The 23,989-nt window shown below is 44.1% G+C and overlaps 3 protein-coding genes across 16 annotated transcripts in view; 2 read left to right on the plus strand and 1 right to left on the minus strand.

Moving 5' to 3' along the window:
* The window catches only part of RBM39 (RNA binding motif protein 39), a 30,856-nt gene extending 29,076 nt beyond the window's left edge, over positions 1–1,780 (plus strand). For all 9 annotated transcript variants that reach the window (XM_053958130.1, XM_053958132.1, XM_053958134.1 and 6 more), the window contains 2 exons: positions 614–692; positions 782–1,780. In XM_053958130.1, coding sequence (XP_053814105.1) covers positions 614–692; positions 782–882 — 180 coding nt within the window. In that variant the 3' untranslated portion in view covers positions 883–1,780. The remainder of the gene's footprint in view (positions 1–613; positions 693–781) is intronic.
* Positions 1,781–3,485: 1,705 nt separating this feature from the next.
* On the minus strand, positions 3,486–6,094 carry ROMO1 (reactive oxygen species modulator 1). 3 transcript variants are annotated; one of them, XM_053958147.1, is made up of 3 exons: positions 5,892–6,094; positions 5,222–5,352; positions 3,486–3,671 (listed from the first exon to the last, which is right to left on the minus strand). In XM_053958147.1, exons 2-3 carry the CDS (start codon positions 5,350–5,352, stop codon positions 3,563–3,565), a joined length of 240 nt encoding a protein of 79 aa, XP_053814122.1. In that variant the 5' UTR covers positions 5,892–6,094; the 3' UTR covers positions 3,486–3,562. The 3 variants fall into 3 exon arrangements, with proteins under 3 accessions (XP_053814122.1, XP_053814123.1, XP_053814124.1); XM_053958148.1 differs by lacking the exon at positions 5,892–6,094 and adding an exon at positions 5,728–5,831; XM_053958149.1 differs by lacking the exon at positions 5,892–6,094 and adding an exon at positions 5,508–5,714.
* Positions 5,996–19,940, plus strand: NFS1 (NFS1 cysteine desulfurase). 4 transcript variants are annotated; one of them, XM_053958139.1, is made up of 14 exons: positions 5,996–6,098; positions 6,196–6,263; positions 7,076–7,192; positions 8,533–8,616; positions 8,883–8,936; positions 9,026–9,178; positions 10,099–10,192; positions 12,762–12,896; positions 13,948–14,105; positions 15,513–15,618; positions 15,798–15,879; positions 17,219–17,302; positions 17,430–17,519; positions 18,158–19,940. In XM_053958139.1, the coding sequence occupies exons 1-14, from the start codon at positions 5,996–5,998 to the stop codon at positions 18,219–18,221; spliced, it is 1,392 nt and encodes a 463-aa protein (XP_053814114.1). In that variant the 3' UTR covers positions 18,222–19,940. The 4 variants fall into 4 exon arrangements, with proteins under 4 accessions (XP_053814114.1, XP_053814115.1, XP_053814116.1 ...); XM_053958140.1 differs by having other exon boundaries at positions 5,996–6,092; XM_053958141.1 differs by lacking the exon at positions 8,883–8,936.
* Positions 19,941–23,989: the final 4,049 nt, after the last annotated feature.

The raw sequence follows: 23,989 nt of genomic DNA on the forward strand, positions 1-23,989 counted from the left end.
GCCCTGCGGGGATGGGATTTTCCCTTTGCCTCAGTTCTTGTTCAAGTAAAGACACACATACTGATGTTTATATAGGAGAATTTTTATGGTATCTATCTCCCTTGAAGTGTTGCTTCCCATGTGGGGGAATGGGGAGTGCTTGGTTCTTGTGGAATACAGGCTGTGGGCTTGCATGTTGAGTAAAGCATATGTGTTTGAGGTTAGTGGCTTATAGACCTTGGCAGCTGGGCTGCCTTGGGAGCTACCAGACCCCTTGTGCTCTTCTCTTTCATATGGTGTTAATGGTTAGGAGCCTTTAGATCCTCTTTCTAAAAGGCTCTCAGGATCAGATCAGCCATCCATGGCTCAGTGATTGCTGGTCAAATGTGTGTTTGGGCTATCTTGAAAAATCCTATTTAGAAAAATTGAAGGCTGCAGTAACTGCCACAGTGGAGTAGTGCCTGCCAGTACCACTGACCACTTCTCTTGTGCTCATTCTGTGTTACGGATTAATGCCAGTGGGTGCCTGGTGAAGCAGGTGTGGCTCTGTCACAGCCAGGTCCAGGGGTGGCTGAGGAACAGTGCTGGGGAAGTGCCTCTGACTCCTCATGGGCTGCACTATTCTGTCTTGCAGGGCAATGTGTATGTCAAATGTCCCTCCATCGCTGCTGCCATTGCGGCTGTCAATGCTTTGCATGGGAGGTGGTTTGCAGGTGAGTGTTCCATGTACGCACGTACATTTAGTCATCCATTACAGAAATGACCAAACACTGATGTTTACTTTTTTTCCTCTTGTGATTAGGTAAAATGATTACAGCAGCGTATGTACCTCTTCCAACATACCACAGCCTTTTCCCAGACTCTATGACTGCAACCCAACTACTGGTTCCTGTTCGACGATGAAGATTAATTTAGTCAGTTTTGTACATAGGTATTTTTTGGAGGAAGATTGAGTTATCTTTTATTTAGATAAAACTAAAGGAAAGGATTTAATGTCATTTTGTGTACACTTCCTGCTATCTTTAAAAATAAAATGAAGTAAGCAGAAATGCAGTGTGTTCATTCTCCCTAACTAGCATTTCCACTGTATACAAAGCTGTTGACTTCTTGTTCTGCCTTGTAATTCTTGTACATTGACAAAGGTGATCCGTAGGAACTGAGAAATAGCTCATAGATAACAAGTACTCTGTAAAAGGCAGATGGGACATAATGACATTTTTAATGTTTCATGAGCCTTTCTTTTAATGCAGCAAAGACATTTTACATTTCACTAAATGTGGGTGATCTGCTCAAGGGTAGTATCTGAAAGAGACTGGATGAAGGGACATATTTAGTGTTTTTGTATAAATGGAAAATCCAAAAAGCTACTGAATGCTGACTGCAGACAGCTACTCAACTTGCTTTGTGCTGAATAATTGGTAAGAATAGGAGGATTGAAGGGTTTTATTTCTTGATGGTAACTTTTGATTATTGTATCTGTAAAAGTTTCTTTGTAAATACTGTTTGGTGTGTCTAAGTTTCCAAACAAAACATCTCTGCATTTCCAGATGAGTTTCCACGTGTGCAGTGGGGCAGAGCTGGAGGATTTCAGCCAAGTCTGAAAATGGGTAGGAAATACAGAAACCTGTTTTGTTCTGGTTGCATATAATCTTTGCTCTTTTTAAGCTCTGTGAGCTCTGAAATATATTTTTGGGTTACTTCAGTGTGTTTGACAAGACAGCTTGATATTTCTATCAAAGACTTTCATATTGCAACAATCTTTGTAAGAACCACTCAAATAAAATTCTCTTAAAAAGGCCTTCATGAAGCTTTATTTCTCTGCTCTCCCAATGTGACTTCAAGCAGTGTGTGCTTATGCCTGGAGGTGAGTCATAGATGCTGTGCAGTGCCCAGTATGCAGGTACACCATGGGATATCATGTGGTCAGAGAGTACATGCAGAAGCTGTTCCCAGCCCTCTGTGCAGTGTGGCCATGGTTGCTGAGGACCTGGGCACAACTCTTACCCTCCTCAGGCATGCTTAAAGTTCAGTCCAGAGACAAACCCCTCCTGCCCACCTCCACTCCCATCCTTCACAAATGGTTGAGAGTCCTGGGGCTGGAGGAGTCAGTTACATTTGCTTTCAGTCTGGTTTCTAGAGGGAACCTGCTCCTGTGCTTTGCCCTTTCTACCCCTGTTCCATCTCCCTGGCCTTTTTAACCACTAAGAAAAGACCAAGGGGGAGAGAAGTAGGGAGAACAGAGCATTCCTCGGGAGTGGGTGAGGGTGGGGTGTCGCCCTGATTATCAAGAGTTTTCTAAAGCCTTCTGAGTTTACGTTCTTGTAGAGAACTTTCTCACACAACTTTCTGTAAACAACCTATTGTTTTGCATTCTTTCATAGAGGCAGAGAAATTTGATGTACTGGTAGTTTGTCCAGTGTCGTTGGAGAGGTGGCACATTCACCCTCCAATCCACTGGCACCTTTGAGAACTATAAATGATTGGAGTCAGAGAAAATAAATTAGTCTCTTCATCATTACCAAAGCTGTGGTGTGTAGTTTTTCCTTATGTCATCTGGTTACAGCGGGGCAGGCAGCAACGCTGCTGGTGTGCCTGTAGTATAGTGGGGAGAGGACCTGCTCTGCAGGCTCTGGGGCTATCCTTAAAGAACTGGGAGCAAGCAAAAGGTAAAGGTGGAGAGGGGCTGGGAATACAGCAGGATCCTGGGAATAGTAACACAATTGAAGAAGTAGAGCTGGCTCTCTAGGTGTGCTTCACCTGACAACAAGCTTTGAGTGGTGAATTTGTTTCTCCCTTAAAAACTGGGGAAAAGGCACTTGTACCAGGTCCAGGCTGTACAGGTGCCAGTTGAGGTAGTGTTGTTGCTCACATTTTCCTTACACAGAACTAAAGGAGGAGCAGAAAGAGGCCTTATTTCAAAAGGCAAGTAATGGAAGACTACAACACCCTTTCCTAGGTCAGTTGTAGGCAGTGCTTCTGGGGCTGGTGAGAAGTAGGAGCGATTCCCCTGCTCTCCTAGGTTAGTCCTGGCCACCTTGTAGGCCTGCTAAACCAGAATTAAACAAAAGGCATTGTTTCTGGGAGCACAGCTCTTATGGGAGCTGCCTGAATCCTGGGGGTCCCTTCCTCTGTTGAGGGCATCTGCCCCATGACACTTGGAACTCGGAAATGGACCAGCTTCAACCCACCTATTTTTTCAAGAGGACAGAAATTTGATAATTCATCTGAAGTACCCATCATCTAACTTTCCTAGACTCAGGAACACATGAAGGAACAGAGCAGCTCCACATCCACATCGGCAATGTGAGCTGCCAAAGGGAGAAACTTACGTGGTGTACTTATATCTGTAAAACAGGAACTTCAGTGTAGTAAAAATTATTATTAATTCTCATTGTTTTGGGAGAAAGAGATGGGAAGAAAGTGGAAATTTTGTAAAAAGCAGGCTTACAATCAGCAGAGCACAGAGGGTAGGACTGTGCTGTTTCATTAAGAGCTCTCACTTCCAGTTATCTAAAGATTTTTTTATTGTACAGCGGAGGAATGGCTGGGTGGGGGCACTCTGGGATAAATCCCAAACTCCAGATTAGCAGCGTATTCCCATACCAATGGCCATGAATGTCCCAAATGTCCCACCGCTTTGCATCATCGTTTTGCCAACTCCACCCATCAGCTCTCGTCCTCTCATGCCAATCCTGAGATAAAGAAAATCACAGGGATTATATAAAAGCTGAAATCTGACAGGTCACAGACATGCAGCAGAAAACATCTGAGACAATCAGCTCATGGTTGCAAATTCAACACTTCTTCAGTCTATATCTGTGCAATTGTACAGCTGCCTCCCCAGAGACTGGCTGCAGTGCCCTGTGCTACTGCAGGGGCTCTTGGGTGGCCCTCAACTCACATGGCCCATGTGTATTTTTTCCTGCAATGGAACCTTCCTGCCACACCTTTAGCAGGAACAGCTTTGAATCCTGGTCTCCCAAATACCCTTAATACAGAAAAAAAAAAACAAACCGCTGTCCAAGTATTTCACTTGCCAGAGTACAAAAAGAGTTGTCTGAGCTGTTGTACTGCCGTCCTCTCTAGCTGCAGTGGCAGTTTTTTTAATATCACCAATTTAAAATTAACTTTCTATTTACTACTGACTCTGTGTTTTTAATATGATACACCTGAAAGGCCTAGAAACTTCAAAAGGCCATTTCTCCCTTACCTGAGGTCAGACTAAAACAAAAATAATTGTTCTGTCTCAAGAAGCTCTTGTAATATTTGGCTTTTAAACACTTCAGTGACTTTAGGGTCTAAGGAATTTCATGCACTTCGTTCTTAAAACATGAGATTTTCCCTCAAAAATGGAACAGCAGAAGTACTGTAGCTGGGTCATTCAAGTATGACAGAACCACTCTCACTGGTTCTTCTAAATGCCCTTAAATATGTATTTTCTGCCAGCATCATCCTGCTTACCCTCTGGGAACTGAGAGAGATTAGAAAACTTCAAACTCCCACTGGATTAAGATTTGTGCCTTTTCCTCCTTCACCTCATTACAAAATCATCTCCCATGTTTAATCACAGGTAAAAACCATCAAACAGCAAGAGTTCTGCGAAGTATGAAAGAGCTGACTTCAGTGTTTCTTTGTCATAGATGATGTGCAAAGCCAGTCAGCAGTACCAGAGCAAACACAGAGCAACAAACACAGCTGCTTTTCACGTAAGCATGCTGAGTCCTAGGGGAAGGTGGAATATTGTCCCTCTCCATTGCAGTGGGACTGTGCCAATGCCAGCCATGGGTCTACCCACGCTCCTGCCATTCACACTCAGGGTCAGTTTGGTAACTGCCTCTGTGCAGGGCATGGGACACACAAAGGGACCACGATACAGACACTGAGAGCTTACAGAGCACCTCAGGAAGCCTTAGGGCCAGGAGAGGGCTGAACATGTATCTGCATAGACAATTCATCTGGTTCCTCCACAGTCTCAGCTTCCCAATGAACCTCCCTTACAAGAGGCAAGAAAAGGTCTGTGAAACTGTGACCTCCCGGCATACAGGGCACCCAGAGGTCCTGCCAGCACCAGACTCACATGTTGTAGGCCAGGGGCTTACTGCAGTACTTGAGAGTCACAAAGTTCCACTCATGGGACTGGCACAGGACCAGATCCAATCCCTTCCCAACCCCATACGTGACCACGTCTCTTTGGCTATCGCCCTGCCACTGCTTGTCTGTGGAAGGCCTTTCCTTGGCGTACCTGAGGCAGGAAAATGTGCCAAACAGCGCTCCTGCAGCCATGCCCACTGCAAAGCCCATCATGAAACCCATCTTTATTCTGTCAAAGCAGCTGGGCTGCGACTGCCCATATGGGCCCACGGTCACAGGCATCTAAAAAAGAAAGGACAATACCCACATCGATTTACTGCTTTGTCTAACAGACTTCTATATAACCAAACTGGCCTGGCAGGCCAGGCTGTGCAGCACAGAGCTTCTTGCGTGTGCAGCTCTGGAGGTTGTGCTGGCTCCCAGGCTTGTTTCCTTGCCTGTCAGGTAGGAAGGACAAGAAGGGGACGACGGCCTTGTTTCCCCTCAACAAGCTCCTGCGAGCGCCGCTGTGGCGGCGAGGCTGTTTCGGGGCCTCACCCTGTGTGCTCTCAGTCCCTAGTGAGCAGCGCACGCGGCACCGGATGGAGCCTCCGCTGCTGGCCCGACGATCCCGGCTGCCGCTGGTCTCGGAGGCAGAGGAGCGGGCAGTGAACTCACCCTTACGAGGCGAGGCTGAGGATTTAGTGCAGAGGCTCAAGCCGTGGACTCTCCGGGAACGGCGGCTCAGCAGCGCCCCGGCCCCGGCCCCGGCCCGCCCCCTTCCCCTTCCCCTTCCCCTTCCCCTTCCCGTTCCCGTTCCCGGGCCCCCGCCCCACCCGTACCTCGCTAGGCCGCACCGCGCCTCCGCCTGTCCGGGCCCCGCTTCCGGCGGGCGCCTTGACGTGCCGGAAGAGGCGGGCCCGCCGCGCTCTGTCCGTCGCGCACTATGCTGCTGTGGCGGCGGTTGGCGGCCCTGAGGGGCGAACGAGCCCCGCGGCGGCTCCGAGCGGGGGGACCGGGACAAGGACCGGGACCGGGACCGGGTAAGGGTAAGGCCGCAGTCGGGCAGAGCCCCTGTCCGGGAAATGACAGCTTCCCCGCTCCTGCCGGCCCCTGACAGCAGCTTTCCCCTTCTTCTCCCCTCAGGGCGAAAAAGCGATGGCGGCGGTGCTCCTCGGCCGCTTTACATGGATGTCCAGGCCACTACGCCGCTGGTAAGGGCCGTACCGAGCATGGGAAGCGGAGCGGGGTCCCCACACTCTCGGTTCTCTTGCCCGAGCGGTCGCGTGTGTCCCGAGCTGCCGTGGGGGACAGAGGCGGCGTTCGACGCCGCCTGTAGCGACACAGGCGGTTCCTGTCACCGCAGGGCAGTCCAGGCATTCTCCGGAAGGGCTGTGGCTACACCGGGGCAGCCCCCTGGGTGGGCAGTGCCGCAGGGCGGGAGCGTGGCGGAGCCGCTAAGGGGCTCGCACCGACCCATGCGGGAGGGGAGGCAGTTGAGAGAAGCAGGAAGGGAATTCAGCCAAAATACTGATCTGACATTTTTCTTAACATTTTTAAGACCTTGTATTTTTTCTGCTCAGAAGAAAGGCCAGGTTGCATGGGGCTTGGAGCGACCTGACCTAGTGGAAGGTGCATCCATGTCCGTGGCAGGGACGTGGAACAAGATAAGCTTTAAAGTCTTTTCCAGCCCAAACCAGTCTGTGATTCTTTTTTCTCAAATGATGTTGTTCTTCTTTGACCTTCAGAGCAGATCAGGGTTACATGCACAGAACATAATTGCTGAATACTTGTGTTACCCGTAACATGTAATAGCCTCAAGTTTTCAAGGTCAGACCTAAGCTAAAGCAAGACACTGCATCAGAAGTGCTGCTTATACTGTGGCAAGGGGGCCTGTCCAGAGAGAACAGATATGGTTTTCCTTCTCCTTTTCTAAGGCTTTTCTGTCCAGAGAGAACAGATATGGTTTTCCTTCTCCTTTTCTAAGGCTTTTCTAAGGCTTTTTCTAAGGGTTTGTGTTCCACAGGATCCCAGAGTCCTGGACAGCATGCTCCCATACCTGACAGCCTACTATGGCAACCCCCACTCCAGGACCCATGCCTACGGCTGGGAGAGCGAGGCTGCCATGGAGAAAGCGAGGCAGGTGAGTCTTCAGCTCTCCATGGTTGTGTTGGTTTTCTTGCTGCTAAAAGAACCTAACAGAAAAAGGAAGAAAAAAAACCCTCTGTTCTCTGTGGGCTGGATTTAGCAGCTTCCTCTTTGCTTAGCTGTACTTTAGTAGATTTATTGCAGGAAAAGATAGACTCATAGAATACTTGAAGTTGGAAGGGACCAACGAGGATCATCAAGTCCAACCCTGGCCTGCACAGGATACCCCAACAATCGCACCATGTACCTGAGAGCGTTGTCCAAACACTCCTTGAACTATGGCAGGCTTAAGGCTGTAACCACTTCCTTGGGGAGCCTGTTCCAGTGCCTGACCACCCTCTGAGTAAAAACTTTTCCTAATATCCAGCCTACACTTCCTTGACACAGCTCTATCTGTTTCCTCAAGCCTTGTCATTGGTCACAGGTCGCAGAGAGCTGCCTCTCTGATGCCCCTCATGAGGAAGCTGCAGCCCCCAGTGAGGTCTGACCTCAGTTTTCTCTTCTTCAGACTGAAAGAACCGAGTGACCTCAGCTGTTTGTTTTACAGGCTCTCCTCTAGGCCCTTAACCATTTCATGGCCCTCCTCTGGATGTTCTCTAATAACTTCATATCCTTATATAGATTTGCCCCAAACTGTCCCCAGGACTCGAAGTGAGGCCTCCCCAGTGCAGAGCAGAGCGGGACAGTCACCCTCTTGCTCGGCCGGCAGTGCTGGGCCTGATGTCCCCCAGGACAGGGTGGGCCCTTGGGGCTGCCAGGGCACTGCTGGCTCCTGTTCCACTCGCCCTCAGCCCAAACTTCCAGGTCTCTTTCTGTGCTGCTGATCTCCAGCCTCTTGTTCCCCAGTCTGTCTGGACTCCAGACAGGGCTCTCCAGTCCCAGGTGCAGAAGCCAGCACTTGCTTCAACAGTGAGATTAGAGCAACTGAAATGGCAGAAACCAATACTTTAAGTGCCACAGTATTATTGGTTTCCTGAAATCACAAGCATGTTGCTGCAGTCATTGGACTAACTCCATATCTAATCATTCTTCTAATCTTAGGCAAGGATGTTTGTCATTTTGTTTTGAAGTAACATGTAATGGGTTTTTGTCTACTTAAGCTTTTATCTCTGTTATAACAGGTTAATGCTTAATACCACGTCTAATGACTGTGGATTCCTTGTGTATTTTATAATTCAGATATTTAGACTATTCTTAGCATAACTTTGTTAGGTACCAGCTGTAATCCTTTGAATCTCAAGGGAATATTCTTGAAAACATTTCACATGTATTTTGCTGTAGTGAATTTATTGTATGTTTTCTTAACAAGTCAAATCTGTATTTCTTTTTAAACAGCAAGTTGCAGATTTAATAGGAGCTGATTCACGGGAAATTATATTTACCAGTGGTGCAACAGAATCCAATAATATGGCAATTAAGGTAAAAAGTTTATACTGATTCTTATTTATTATGTTAAAATTGTGGACATGCGGATTAGAAACTTTTTTCTGATGAAAACTAGGTTGTGTATGTAGTTGTTCAGACTTCTCAGTGTTTATGACTCCACTGCAAAAGTTTTTAAAAAATACTTTGGTTAATGACTTCTACGGCTTAACAGCAATAAACATTTTCACAGAGTTTTTGAGAAGTAAGATGCTTTGAAAAGCAGGTGCTGATGGAGATATATAGTGTGCATTATGTGTCAGTACCTTTTAGACTCACGACGTGGGTCAAACAGGGAAGATACAAATGAACTATATGTAAGTAGTAATTTCTTATTTCCAATCATACTCTGTAATGCCTGCTTTCTTCAGTGGCTAATTTCCTTTTCATGGACTGTGCCTGACAGGGTGTTGCAAGGTTCTATAAATCCAGAAAAAAGCATATCATTACTACGCAAACAGAGCACAAGTGTGTGTTGGATTCTTGTCGTTCCCTGGAAACAGAAGGTTTTCACATCACATATCTACCTGTTAAAAAAAATGGGCTCATAGATCTGAAGGTAAGTTGTTACTGACAGAAAGAAACTAAAAAGAAGAGGTTTTTGCTTCAAATTGATGCTCAAAACCTTGTGTCCTCTAGATGAAAAAGAGGAAAGGATAATAAATATCACAAAGTAGAATAAGAATCATAGTCAAATCTGTCAGATCTGGAGAAGGATTTTCTGTTCTGTCTAACGTCCTACACTTTTTCTCAACCAGAAGATCCACCTCCTGTCCCACCATTCAGCTGCTGCTGTGCAGGTGGAGCTGTTGAGTACCCTATAAGGAGCCCAGTACTTGAGGCATTGTTTCAGTGATTACAGTACTTCCTATGGCTGTCCATGAGCCAGCCCTTCTGTATGTACTGGCTGCAGCCCTAAAATTTAGAAGTGGTATGCTCATCATTGGCGTCCTGTAGCACAGGGCAGAAACAGTTTTATTCCCAGTCCCTGACCTGCCATGGAGAGCGGGGGTGTGTGTGACGGGACCGAGGGATCAGCCTGTGGGCACAGTAATGAGTCGTGTTTGCTGAGCATGTTGCTGCAGGTGTGATGTGACTTTTGTATAAAGAGCAGCTCCTTTACAGCCAGCCTCACCTTGGCTAGAAGAGTCTTAAGCTGTTCTGTGGGTGGTTAATTCATTAAAGAAAATAGTTCAGAGACATTTATGGGATATAGCCTGTTGAGATTTGATTTAATCAAGTGGGGTGCCAGGTGCATTGAAGGGTTAGGACATGCAGAAACACAATTGATTTGCTCCTCTTCCTACAGGCATTTAGTGTTCACGTGGGTTAGTGTTCTCCCCAGGGCTGTTTGTCAGAACCCCAGGTGTTTGTTGCAAATGAGGGACTAGTGGCTGAGTTGCTGGTAAATTGAAGATGTGCACAGGAATCTTGCTTCTCTGTTAGTCACAACTTTTGTCCTTCTGAATCTTTGACCAGGAGCTGGAGGCTGCATTCCAGCCCGATACAAGCTTGGTTTCTGTAATGACTGTAAATAATGAAATAGGAGTAAAGCAGCCAATTCACGACATTGGTAAGTACACTGTGGCTTCTACATGCCAGCTAAGGTTGCTTCTGCTTCATTTTAGATAATGTTTTCATCCCCAAATGGTACTGATGCAAAAGATTAGGTGTAATATAGATAAGGAAAAAATAATAACATAAATATTTTAAAATAAAAAATATAATATAAATAAATAATACTGCTGCCCCAAATAAAAGCTGTTTTCAAAAGGGAAATGAGAATAAAATTCAGTACCTTTATGGTGAGCATTGCAGCAATCATTGCTCTGGATGGATCAGCTGCAATTCATTCGATTGCATGATGGATGAAAAAATTGTACAGAATAACTGGCCAAAATTGAGCTTATATACTATAATGATTTATTGAGCACATGTAGTGTTTAAGAGGAGAAATGTGCAGGATTTGGAGTGGGAAAGGATGGTGAGCACCACACTTGGACAATCCTTCCCCCAGTATTGTCGTATATAGTCATGAACAATTGCTTTGTAGGCCAAGAGCCCAGTGAAGAGCTATGCTTCTGGAACAGGAGGCAAGGAGAGGGTGAGCCAGGCTCTGAGCCGGCAGGTGGAGTGACAGGGACCTCAGAGCAGATGAAGGGAGACCCTGGAGAACCAAGGTTGTTGGAGCGAGCAGGGTGAGCAGGTGCCTCCCTGATGATCCTCCAGATCCCTGGATTCCAGATGATATGTTGATAGTTTCCTGTGACAGTAGCAAAACATATACACATAAGCTTTCTGACCTGGTTCACCCCAACTGGCAACCAAGCACCTTGCAGCCACTCACTCACTCCCCCACCAGCAGGATCAGGGAGGCAATTGGAATGGTAAAAGCTAGAAAACTCATGGGTTGAGATAAAGACAGTTTAATATGGAAGGCAAAACCCATGCACACAAGCAGAGAAAAACAAAGAATTCTAAGTGTTCATCCACATCCAGGAGAGCAGGGCCCCATCCCATGCAGTGGTAACTTGGGAAGACAAACAGCATCACTCCATATGTCTCCCCCTTCCACCTTCTTCCTCCTATTTTTGTCTACTGAGTGTATGGCATATGTCATATGGTCTGAAATATCCCTTTGGTAAGTTTGAGTCACCTGTCCTGGGTGTGTCTCCTCCCAGCCTCTCAAGTACCCCACGCCCCCTTGCCAGCATGGCCATACGATGGGCAGAAGAGGCCTTGGCTCTGTGCAGGCCCTGGTCAGCAATATCAGAAACATCTATTATTACCTCTGTGTTCAACACAAATCCAAAACACAGACCTATACTAGCATACTAGCCACTGTGAAGAAAGTTAGCTCTACCCCAGCCAAAACCAGCACACCTTCCTATTCAAGATATCCTTTCATAAGATGTTTGAGTTTTTAGACAATATTTTGGCTTTGGCTCTGCTCTGGAGTACATACTCCATAGGGTATTGGTTTTTTAGGCTGTGTCAGGCATCTTGTGTACCTGGTTTTCTTGCTTAGCTGCTGCATTTATTTCTTTCTTCATTAAGCTCAAAGCCGCATTTTTGCCAAGGTTTTTCATGGTTGGTTCTGTTTCTTTTTTGACAAGCATTTGACCATCAGTGAGTTGCTTATAGGCCCAAGGATTCTTATTTTCCTCCTGTGCTTATATTGTCAAGGTCCTTACGATGGTCCCATGTTTAAATGCCAGAGACAGCTGGTGCCAACTGTAGTTTCCCTGGTATGTTCTCATAACACCTTGAACAGGACCAACAGGTCTGGCCTGAGGCCTTGCAGAGAGAGCCTGAGGCCCTGGTACCGTGTGGCCTGGTATTGCCTGTGGCCTGACCTTGCTGGACCACAAGGGGGTTACTTACCCTGTGAAGTCCCATGTTGAACCTCTTGTGCAGAGGAGAGTTCTCAGATGCAGCTGTGCAGATTCTATGGAAGATGTGTTGTGATTTTTTTGATGACAAATAAATAATAGTTACAATTACTGCCCATGAACAATACATTATTTTTTCATATATTTTAGCCTGGTTACAGACTCAACTAACTTCATGTGGTAGTAATAAGTGTGTGTGACAATTCTGAGAATGTTTTTGAAGCTGTGTATTGGAAAACTTGGAAAATAGAGGGAATGACATAAAAATACATGGCAAATACAAACTTGAAAGGAAGGCTGGCTTGTACTGGACATTGAAAAGAAAAAAAAAAACTAAGAAAAAACAATTTTTTCCAACTGTGAAGTCATTTCTGTTTGGAGACTTTGATACTTCATGCAACCAGTTTTTCTTAAACTTGTTAGGTGTGGGAAATAATCTCAATTCTTAACAGTAGAGGACTTTTTAACTTCTCAACTGAAGAAATTCACCTTAGGTAGTGAAAAGACTTAGGTAGTCTTACCTGCCTAAACCTGTGCCAAGGCATCAAGCTACAGTAGCCCCTGCACAGCTTTAGCCACTTCACTGTAAAAAAAATATCACAGCCCCCATTTCTACCTTTGTCTCCTCAGATACCTCAATAACTTGCTGTTGGTTTTGATTCAGTTATGCTTTAGATCCATTGCTGGAATCTTTGGGATCATAGCAATTAGTTAAGGTAATCTGGTTTTGGTTTGGTGTTTTTATTACAGGTGAGATCTGCCGTGCACGTAAGGTTTTCTTCCACACGGATGCTGCACAAGCAATTGGTAAAATTCCTATGGATGTCAACAACATGAAAATTGACCTAATGAGCATCAGTGGCCATAAAATTTATGGGCCCAAAGGTACTCACTGAAGTGCTTTATAGGGAATTGTTGTTTCCATACCTATCTTAAGGTCACTACACAAGGTATGAAGTCAAACCCATTTGTCATAGTGTCATTTACTTAAGCTGTAGAAAACTGTTCTGAATGGTGTTGGAGAGACTTCAGAGTAGTTCAGGCACTGCTGCCAGCATAGAGATGTGGTAAGTGGGTCTTCAATGCTAGATGGGTTGAGGTGGCTTCACTGAAGGAAGAAATAGCATTGTATGATGGTGGCAGCATTGCAGCAGTGGGTTTTTCAGTACTCATCTGCTTGGTGTGAAGCAGAATTAATGCTCAAATTATTGAAATGAAATCACTTGGTTATAGGGCAAAGTTTAGACCAGAGTGTGATTTGAAACAAGGAGACAAAAAGGTAACTGACTGGTGATTTTTGATTGTTTTCTGCTTCCAGTGGCTCCATTCCCCCAACTCCATTTGTGCTTTTTCTTTGCAGAATGGGGTTAAATATCCAGCTATGCATTTTCTGGTTGACTGACAAATACTAAAAATCCAGCTATTGTGTCATTTTGGTTTGTGACAGTGGGTGTTAAGAGAGCCAGAAATTAAGTTTGCTGTATGCTATATCCAATATATCCTATTTGGAAACAAAAGACAAAATTCTTATTTTTCAACAAGGTTTTTTTTTTTTTTTCCTGTACAAGTTCTGGTGAGAGCTGAAGACATTATCTCTGGACAAGGACTAAGTTTTCAACTAGTAGTTTTGGACAGATTTTCACCATTTGTTATGCCTGGAAGTTGCAACTGTCCTTTCTGTGGTGACAGTCACTCCTTAAGTGTACCAGGGCACTTGAAGACATGAAAATTTGGTTCTGTGAGCCTCAACATGTTTACTGGGGACAAACATAATTTCCTAGAAAATAATACTGAACTTGTTTTCTTTATTTTTCTCCAGTTAAGTGTCCACAAGTGTGTTTCCTTTGGAAATAAGGAATGTTACCAAAGCTTGGAGTCCCTGTTCATAATTTCAGAACTCTGGGCATATGGTAAAACAACTTTTCTTGCTTCCAAGGGGTTGGTGCTCTCTATGTTCGGCGTCGACCACGCGTCAGGCTAGAGCCCCTGCAGAGTGGGGGAGGCCAGGAGAGAGGACTGCGATCTGGGACTGTGCCCACACCTCTAGCAGTGGGACTGGGGGCAGCATGTGAAGTGGCACAGCAAGAGATGGAGGTATGTGCAACAAGATACTTGTCCTGGGTTCCAAAAAATAGTGTAACAGCACCATTTAAGACCATTCTTAGGTCTTTTTGCATCCATGTAACTGAATTAAATTCGATTCTCATGTTTTAGCATTAAGTTAATGTTTTGAGAATTTAAGGGATGTTTTTGGGTAATTTTAAGTTCTTTCTAAAGTTTCTTTTTTCTTGAAGAGTCATAGTTTTCTACAGCAAGGCTACAACTGACAGTCAGTTTTAGTAAAATACGGCTTTTATGTGCTTGTATTTACTCTCCATCATGCATATGTGTATTACCAACATCTTTGAAATTACTGTCATGTTTATGTAATGTATATTGAAAAAATAAGACTTCCCAGTCTGTTATAATATGTATTGTACCTATTAAGTATAAGTTCAAGTTTACTGCAACTTTGCAACTAAGAATTTATTTTCTTTTTTTTCCTAGCTTGGACAGTAAAGTTTACTTGTTAGGTCTGGTGTCTGAGCCTCTGTATGCTGCTACACTGGTTTGTGGGCATTAATGCCTTACTTACAGCTGGAACGTAAAAAATACTTACAGTGACAATGGGATGCATAGGCCAGATATCTGCACCCAAGGATCAGGCTTCTTTCCAGGAGACAGGCAGAATTCCACCATTTGAGCTGTATGGTTATGGAAGTTCAGTCTAGGGAGCCTGCAGAGTCTGAATTCTGCACAAACTTCAGATCTGGATTCTTCTCCTTGCCTGGCAGAGTTATGGCATTTTAAAACCAATTGGTGTTGGAACTAGCCTGGTTTTCTTTTAACTTTTTCAAGGTTAAACAAACATGAATTGCATGTGTGCATGTGGCCAGTCCTGTGTGTCAAAGCTGATCCCAGACTTTACTGCTTTCTTGGTATAAGTGATCTCATTTTTCAGTCTAGAGCAAGGCACTGCACATGGGCAGCTCTCATCATGCAGGTTACTTATGTAAAAGCTGAGTTCATAGTCATTTGCAAGTCCATGTCTTTCTGTGGTACAGTTAGAGAGCTCCTGGGAAAGAAGAAGCACTTGTCATAATAGGTGCCCTTTCTTGTATGCAAAATGCATCATCTTCTGCACTGCTTAACTTGTCTTTAAACCCAAAGAACTCAGTGCTGTTATGAAAGTCAGTTTGGCAGCTTGTGTAGGTAGATCTTTCTGAACAGTTTGAAAAATTTGTGAAGACTGAGCTAGCTAGGAGCCAAGAGGTTATTCTCTTTTAAAACGGTGTCTAGAGCAGGCAAAGTTTGACAGTTTAAGTTTCAGCTGTGTTCATTCCCTTGTCTGGCCAAACCCAGTTAACTTAATTCTGCTTGCAGCTGGTGACACGATGCAGTTTGAGTGAGGTCTGGCTGTACACTGTTAATTATTTATGTCTTTTCTGGTTTCTCTGTTAGTATGACCATAAGCGAATCTCACAATTGGCAGAACGACTGGTTACAAAAATAATGAGTGAAGTTCCTGATGTGGTGATGAATGGAGATCAAGAGTATCGCTATCCAGGTAACTCAAGCAAAATTCTGAGCCCGTTAGTACTGTCCGGCTCCTTGGTGTTAATGGCCATGGCTGAATAATATACTTGAAGACATGATGCAAATCCTGCCTTGCAGGGAACAATTTGCCTGAGATTTCAGTTGATGGATTCTTTTTTCTATTTCTTTTTTCTATTTATTTGTATGTAGGATGCATCAATTTATCTTTTGCATATGTGGAAGGGGAGAGTCTTCTGATGGCTCTGAAAGATGTGGCTCTGTCTTCAGGAAGGTATGTGGAATGTATGGGAAGGATAGCAGTGTATTTTTGAGAGAAAATAGCATCTGCTAATGAAGGTAAAAAGCTAAGTAGTAGTTTCCTCTATGCCCCGTATTCGCATATTCAGTTAATGAGTCAGCCTGGCATTGATTACATTCTACAGTGGTGTTTAAGTGACACGTTTCAACTAAAGGTCAAATTTATTTATCCTGGAAGAAAAAAACCAACAAGCTAAACTAAACAAAAACCAACCAAAATATCCTAACAAAAAGACCCCCACAAAACCACAAAAACTAACCCAGAAATTCCTACCTACTAGCCTTGCAAACTGGTTATTTGAGTAGCCTTAAAGTCTACTGGTGACACTTTCATTTTAAAGGCCACCAAGATTTGAACAGCTTCTGTCCTTTGGCAGATTTTTACTGCAGTTAGTGAAGCTCGGCACATATCTGTATTAAATCAGCTCATAGTTCCTGTGTTAAATAAAAGCGAGAAAGAAAATTGCATGTGTTTTTATGGAGCTCTCCTGACTACAGGAGTGACGAGTAATATTTCAGTTACCAAGACAAGCCTGATGTTCATGATTAAATGAATGGAGTGTAAAGGTGCCCCTCCTCTCCTTCTCTCACCTTTGAGAACAAAGTTGTCAGCATATCCTAATTAGAAACTAGTTGGCACTATGAGCAGGAAGAGCAGGTCTCCACATGACTGTCCCTGAAGCCAAACACTACTGTAATGTGAAGATCTCTTTTGAGTCTTTAATGTGTGCACTGGGGAATTGTTTACAGCTCTCCAATTGGCCCTGCATGTTGCTACCTGTAAAAACTGAGTCACAGCATTTAACCAGTTCTGTATACTGCTGCAAAGTGGAAGCTCTCTATTGGCAACTAGAGTCATCTTGCTCTGGATCCCTCTATGCACTGTTTTTCATTTATTTGTTCTGCTGCCAAACAGCAGCTTGTGAAGTCTTTTTTCCTTTTGTGTTCCTGGCGTGTTATCTTCTCTGGACAGCTTCTGTCTTTGTCTTTTTTTTCACAGCCTCTACTTCAACTACCTCTTAATCTGCATTCCTGCTGCCTCTGTGTGACATTGTGTTTATTCTTGTGTATTACCTGTATTCTCTCTCCTTTCCTTATACTCCTAATTTATTACTCTCATTTCTCAATAATGCCTGCTTCTTGTATTCTTTTTTCTTCAGTAGCAGAAATATCACTTTACATGCTTGTATTCACTTGTGGTTTCTAGGAGGCTGAGGAAGTTGATACACAGTGTTGTAAAGAGGTAAGTGACCTGTTCTTTGTTGGAGGAGATTAAGCAAAAGTCTGACATTTCCCTGCCTTCCCTTTCCCAGTGCTTGCACATCAGCTTCTCTGGAGCCTTCCTATGTTTTGCGGGCAATCGGAACAGATGAAGACTTGGCTCACTCATCTATAAGGTGTGCGGTGTGGTCTGCCCTTATGCTTCCAAATATTTTTCCTTCCCGATAAAAATAAATGGTAGATTTGTTCCACCCCCTTCATATGCTTGTTATTCAGTTCCTTAATAATTTTCTTTTGGTTTAGGTTTGGTATCGGTCGTTTCACTACAGAAGAAGAAGTGGATTATACAGCGCAGAAGTGCATACAGCACGTGAAGAGGCTGAGGGAAATGAGGTGAGATACTGTCTCGTTGAACACGAACACTTCTTAGGTGTGATAATCACGGGAAGAATTGGATTTATTTAGTTGAAAGTAATTGTTTGTTTCAGTAATCTGGTGGTGTTTCTCTATATCAGCAACAGTGTCCCCCAGGTGGGTAGGAGCCTGATTTTAACATTAGTGACAAATTTCTAAGGAAACAAACCTGACACCAAACCTTTTCCCAGATCCTGCCTTTATCAGAGAAAGACTATGAGTAGGGTAGGCACGTAGGGCAGTACCTAGGGGATTTTAAGCCAGAGATGGTATTCCTAAGTTAATGTATTGATAAATTGTTTTATTCTGGTGAAATGGAAAGACTGGTGACTAATCTGGACAGTGAGAATGCTAGGATTCAGTCTCAGAGACACCAGCGCTTTATGCTGAAAGTGGGAGCAGGAAATTAAGTGAAGCATCTGCCCTCTCATCTCTTGTATTTTTGGTTGAGAACACAGTTGAGGGCTGATCACCTGATGCTCACTGACCTCCAGAAGGGCAAGACAGGCAGATAGATATCTCCTAAATCCTTGTGTCATTGATAAAATCTGTTTAATTATTGTTGATGATGTCCTGTGCATTTTAGCTAGCCCTCAGTTTTGTCCTTTTCTTTACAGCCCTCTCTGGGAAATGGTGCAGGATGGAATTGACCTCAAAAGCATTAAATGGACTCAGCACTGAGAAAACATTGCTATCCATGGACTAGATATGGATTAAAATGCATATTCTTGTACAGTCTTGAGCAAATTATGCAGCACTTCTGTTTTCTGACACTTGCAATTTGACCGGAGAACTACCCTTTCAGACCACAAAACCTAAGAAGCCAAAAATAAAGCTAGTTTTTATCATGGAGAAAGGCAGGCTGATCCAACACCCACTGTGTTTCTATTGACACACAGAAATTTATGCTAAAAGGTAATTTATTCAAATGTATTTTATAATGAGACAATTAAATCAGCGTGTTACTCCCAGGCCAGTGAATTCTGGCAAGAGGTTGCTTCTCGGTCTAATTGATCCCAAGTCACTGTTGTGTTTGCACCACAAACATATTGCCAATTTGTTCTGTTTGAGGTGGGTATCCTGCAACTTCAACTGGTTTTTGCCTCTCAAATGCCTTGTACTGGAAGAAATTCTCAGACAGGAGGACACTTGGATCTCTAGAGGAAAGTGATGCCTCAGTGTGTCTATGTGCCTTCACAGATAAGTTTCATGTGTAGTTAAGAACAATTTTTTTCTGAAATTGAGTATTTTTGGCTTATTTTCTTTTTCTTTTTTTTTTTTTCTTTTTTGTGTGTGCATTAATTCAAAAGATTCTTCTGTGTTCCAGAGTTTATGATACAATCGTGATGCACTTTACTGTCCCCTCCATTGGGTTTTTTCCATGCAATTTTTTCTCAGTGAGGATAGAAAACTTGAATGACTGGGGGAGGGGATAGGCAGACTATGTCAGCTTTGGTGGCAACACCAGTTTGGTGGGAGCATGAGTGGTAGAGGTGGTGGGGAGAGCAGATACAGCACAATGTCTTAAGGCAGTCTGGGGTTTTGGGGTTTTTTTCCTTGGTTTTTTTTCTCCCCTTGTCGCGAGACCTTTGCTGTTCACTGGTTTGCCTATGGGCCCTTGGTTTCTGTCGCTGCAAGGAGTCTGCCCAGCTCAGTCAGTATATTTTGTCTGGAGATAAGAAAGATAAGAACAACTGGCACTGAAGTTTTGTCTCACAGACTGTACTGTCTGACTAGAGATGCACATGGCAATCCATTCCCTGCACATGCTGGGGGAAGTATCTGTTAAAAAGGGTTTGATGAGATTAATTTGTATTAGTGTTTCTCCTTTCTTACCTTTGGTGATCTTTGCAGTACGAAACCAAAGCTTGTATGGCAAAGTGCCTTTTTCTCAGTGCATAAACAAAGAGCTCTCAAATTAGTTGTGTTGATTAATGGATGCTGTGTTAGCAGCTGAATTTGGTATACCCCATAGATAATATGTTCACCTTCAATTTGGGATGGAATCTACCTCGAGGATCAGCCGTGTCGTGTAAAAGCTGAAGCTGAATCTCACAAGATGGATTGTGTTACAGAAGCTTGTGCATTTTTTGTAACTAAGGACAGATTTAGTAGTTTGTAATGCAAAGCTAATCCTTGGTTGTTCTATTTGAAATGACTAGCTTTAGCAGTTTTAATATTGTAGTGCTGGCACCTTATATTTCATCACAATATTTTTTAAACTACCATATGCATAAATATGTTTTAGTGGTGTTGTATGTACTCTTTTTCATCCTTGGGCCATACATATTTTCTGGGTTAAGCATAATAACATGCTTTCCTAGCATGTCTTAGAAATACATGTTTATGAATTGTTCTTTGTGTTTTGAGAGTGATAAAAAATTACAGATAAGAATTAAACTTGGCTACTGTCAGTCTTTTTGGATCCACCTTTTTGGGTGAACTATGCAGGACAATCAATAAGTTGCTGTATTGCAGCTTTCATTAGGCAACAAAAAAGGGTAAACTTTTCTGTGAACATTGTAAGAAATTTGCCATCATCGAGTTGACATTTGACTTTTGAAGTCATTCTTCTCAAACTCAATGCATCTTCTGAGCTAATTTTTTTTAAACTCAAGTAACTTAAATTGTGGTTATTTTGACAAAAGGGAGCCTCAAATCTTGAAGATTTTGACCACCTCTTATATGATAAGATTTAAAATAAAAATTCTACATGTAAAGGTTAGGGAAACTTATTCATACTATTAACAAATGTTTATTTGAAATGTTTATGGGACAAGATGAGGAAAAAATGTATAGTGGAGATACTTCCCCCATGACAGAAAAAAGTAATGCCAAGGATGAACGTCTAGCTGTACCTCACTGAATGCAGTTAAAGCCTTTGGGGGATGGGAACTTCAGTCTATTCCACTCTTACCAGTCAGATGCCAATAAATGGTGGTGCATCATCCCCCCTGCCTGGGCTGCACCATGTTCTGAAAAATGCTCACTAGGCCTTGGCCTTGAACAGCCCTTGGGTTCAGCTCCTCTGGAGCTTATCAGAAAAACTGCTCCAGGAACTCCTGCCATCCAATGAGCTTTTTTTTTTTTTTAATGGCATAATATTCTTGTTCTCCCACTTTCAAAGAAAGTTTCTGACCTTGTAAGAGGCCATCTGAAGCCCCCACATTTGCCTACCGATTGCCACGAGAAGAAACCCCTTCCCCCCACTACAGTTCCGGCTTGGAGGGAGTGGCGGTGCGGGTGCAACTGCTGTACTTTAGGTTAGCTGTTCCAAGGCCTGGCAAGAACTTGGCAAGGAGTTGGCAAGGACCTGGCATGGACCCAGCAAGGAATGGCCTGCTGCATATTCACCCACTCTCCACCATTTAAGCCGAATGAACTTTTGGGGTGACTCCCGTGGTCTCTCACTGAAGACCCCTCATCTGCCTCGTTACCACTGTGACTGATGGACGGAGATCGAAAACCCTCCTCCTAAAGACTGAGACTGAGACCCCTACCACAGGGAGTGGGGAAACCACTGATGACATGACCTGTTCTTCTTCAGTGATTCCAATGGACTTATTCTTCATTGTGTTCGTCCTGCCTTGGTGGTTTCAGTGGACTCACCTGTTCCCCCACAGAAATCACAATAGACTCTCATTGTCCTGCCTGTTCCCCCCTCTTTCCTCTGTGGACTATTAACTGGACCTCTGAGTTGACCAGAACTTCAAAGACTTCCCCGACACGACAGACGGATCCCCATCGTCCAGACCACTGAGCATCTCGCCTGTGTTGGTAGCTATTCCCATTCCCCTATTCTCTCTCTATCCTTTTATCTCCTTTCTGATCCCCCACTATTGCATTTACTGTTTTGGCCCCTAATAAAGGTGCATTTGTTGTGATTAACTGACAGTCCCCTGCTGTTTGCCTTTTTGCACTTTTGGGATTGGTGAAAAGAACCATCACGACACCCTGCAACAAGCGGATCATGACAGACCTGAAGTGGGGCTAGGATGAAACACTGTTGTGACTGAAGCCCATCTCTTGTGGCCCTGAGTGAGACCCTTGGGGGCTCTCCTGGGTTGCAGTGATCTCTCTGTTCTGGGGCCTCTCTGAGCTGGGAACTCTTCCATTTTCTGCCCTCAGAGAATCCCCAAAGGATGGGTCCTGGGCCAATCCTCCTGCTTCTCAAGGCTCTGCCCTTCACACAGTGAAAAAAACAAAGGCATCTGAAGTGAGAACCATTTTGGTTAGAACTGTTCATGTGCCTGCAGGGCTGTGATCTAATTAGCAACAGGGAGGTGTGTTGGGATGACTCTTGTGACTGGAGTGTTGGAATGGAAGGATACAGGCAGGGGAGAAGAGAGGCAATGTTGCTCTTTATACCAGTGACCAGCAGAAGTGCATGGAGCTCCACCTGGGGATGAATGAGGAACTGACTGAGAGTTAAGGAAGTCAGGATTAGATGGAGGGCAGGGACAGGTGACATCACAGTGGGGGTCTGTGGAGGCCACCTAAGCAGGAAGATGAGCCAATGAGGGTCATCACAGACAAACAGGAATGGCCTCATGTTTACAAGCCCTAGTTTTCATGTGCGAATTCAACCACCCTGACATCTGCTGGGGGGAGAACCCAGCAGGGCACAGGCAATCCAGGAGCTTCATGGAATATACTGATGTCAACTTCCTTCTCCAAGTGGTAGAGGAGGCAGTGAGGAGAGGTGCTATGCCACCATATTCTCTCCAACAAGGACAGGCCAGTGGAGAATGTGAAGCTCAAGGGCAGCCTGGGCTGCATTGACCATGAAATGGTGGACATTGAGATGCTTGGGGCAATGACGAGGGTGAGAGACAAACCCACTGTGCTCGACTTCAGGAGAGTAGACTTTGGACTCACATGGGATCTGCTTGATAGAGTCCTATGGGATAATGCCCTAGAGGGATGAGGAGCCCAAGAAAGCTGTAGCAATGGGGAACAAAACAACACAGAGCTCCTTATGCATCCAAAGGAGATTCCTTTATGACAGAAATCGCCCCTTTTTTATACCTTCAATCTCCACCTGACATACCGAAACCAAACTGAGGCCTAACAAAAATTAACAGAAAGAGGGCACCCATTGGCTGGCTCAGCTGCAGTGCTGCTGCCCACGCACCCTGTCATCCTGTCAGCTCCCTGCTCATACACCGGCCACTCCTTCCTCCAGCCAATCAAGCTCACTCCCAGCTGTCACTCAGCTGACTCTCTCCTCACTCATAAAGCCTGCAGCTCTGCCTTTCCCACAGGGCCTTCTGGTGAGCATAAGCCTTAACAACTTTAACAGTTATAACCTGATATCCTACATCAAACTGTGAAAACTGTGAAAAATGTTTTTGTGATTCGTGTCAATTGGCAATGGAATCAGCAAATGCTTGTATCTGCTGTGTTGAAAGTGGATGCATTCCCTGGGATAGCTACAAAGAACAGTTTTGAAGCTTTCTGACCGAATAGCCAAATAAAGCATCAAAATAGAAGAAGACTAGTAAAGAGATGAGGTAGCAAGACGACTGATGCTTAGAATAAAATAGAGGAAGTTGTGGTAAAGCTAAAGGGATATTGCAACAAAGTGACTAAATGCTTACGTATAATAAAAAGCTTGATGCACTTGACAAAAATCATGTAGCAGACACCGGTAAGGCTTCCCTCCAGATGACCACAAGAAGGACAGGAAGCCAACGACCACCTGGAAAGATTATGAAATTTCTGATCCCAGTTTATTGATATTTGCTGATTCGGACTAACACAAGCACACTGGAAAATGCTTTGTAGGCTTAAAAACAGTATATATACTCTGGTGAACTTGTAGTGGTGTGTGCTGTTAGTGGAGCGGTGACTCCCCGGCCACCCAGTGCTGCTTGCTTTCTTTAAAATAAAAGATATAAAAATAAAAATCAGTTTGGCTGTCGAAATTTTATATCAAAACTGGTTGATATTAAGGGATCAGCTCTTCTGAACTCAGAAGCAATGTATCCCAACAAACACAAAGTCAGGCAGCAACACCAGGATGCCTGTATGGAACTGACAGAGGAAGTGGCTAAACACAATTCATCAATTTGAGAAGTTGTGACAGTCTGGTGAAGTTTTCACTGACTGGAAAATATCCCCCGCTTTTAAAAAGGGAAATATGGAAGCCTTGTGGAAGTACACCTGCGTGACTGACTGGCTGGTAATTCTCTAATTGTGACATCCGTCATGGGCCAACTGTTTCCAGTCAGATTGTATCTGCTGACATGTATGCTCTCTGCTTTGAAATGGTACAGTTTCCCGGTGCTGAGTCCCAGAAAACTGGCCTGAGACCTCTACTACTGACAGCTTTGATGAAATTTCAGGCTGGTGAATAAGGTTCTGCACTGGAAGGAAGAAAGTGCCAGATTTTAAAATGGACAATATTAGTGGCTGGGAGAAATGATCCTTCTGACAGCTGATCCAAA

The sequence above is a fragment of the Vidua chalybeata genome, chromosome 17 (assembly GCF_026979565.1).
Source record: "Vidua chalybeata isolate OUT-0048 chromosome 17, bVidCha1 merged haplotype, whole genome shotgun sequence".
NCBI lineage: Eukaryota > Metazoa > Chordata > Aves > Passeriformes > Viduidae > Vidua > Vidua chalybeata.

What these genes read in the sequence shown, in the direction of transcription:
- ROMO1 (XM_053958147.1), bottom strand. Translation starts at nt 5,352, where the DNA reads ATGCCTGTGACCGTGGGCCCATATGGGCAGTCGCAGCCCAGCTGCTTT. An exon ending in GGCACATTTTCCTGCCTCAG is followed by an intron (nt 3,672 to 5,221) that starts GTACGCCAAGGA and finishes TCTTTATCTCAG; the next exon opens with GATTGGCATGAGAGGACGAG.
- NFS1 (XM_053958139.1), top strand. Translation starts at nt 5,996, where the DNA reads ATGCTGCTGTGGCGGCGGTTGGCGGCCCTGAGGGGCGAACGAGCCCCG. An exon ending in TCCAGGCCACTACGCCGCTG is followed by an intron (nt 6,264 to 7,075) that starts GTAAGGGCCGTA and finishes TGTGTTCCACAG; the next exon opens with GATCCCAGAGTCCTGGACAG. An exon ending in CCAATAATATGGCAATTAAG is followed by an intron (nt 8,617 to 8,882) that starts GTAAAAAGTTTA and finishes ATTATGTGTCAG; the next exon opens with TACCTTTTAGACTCACGACG.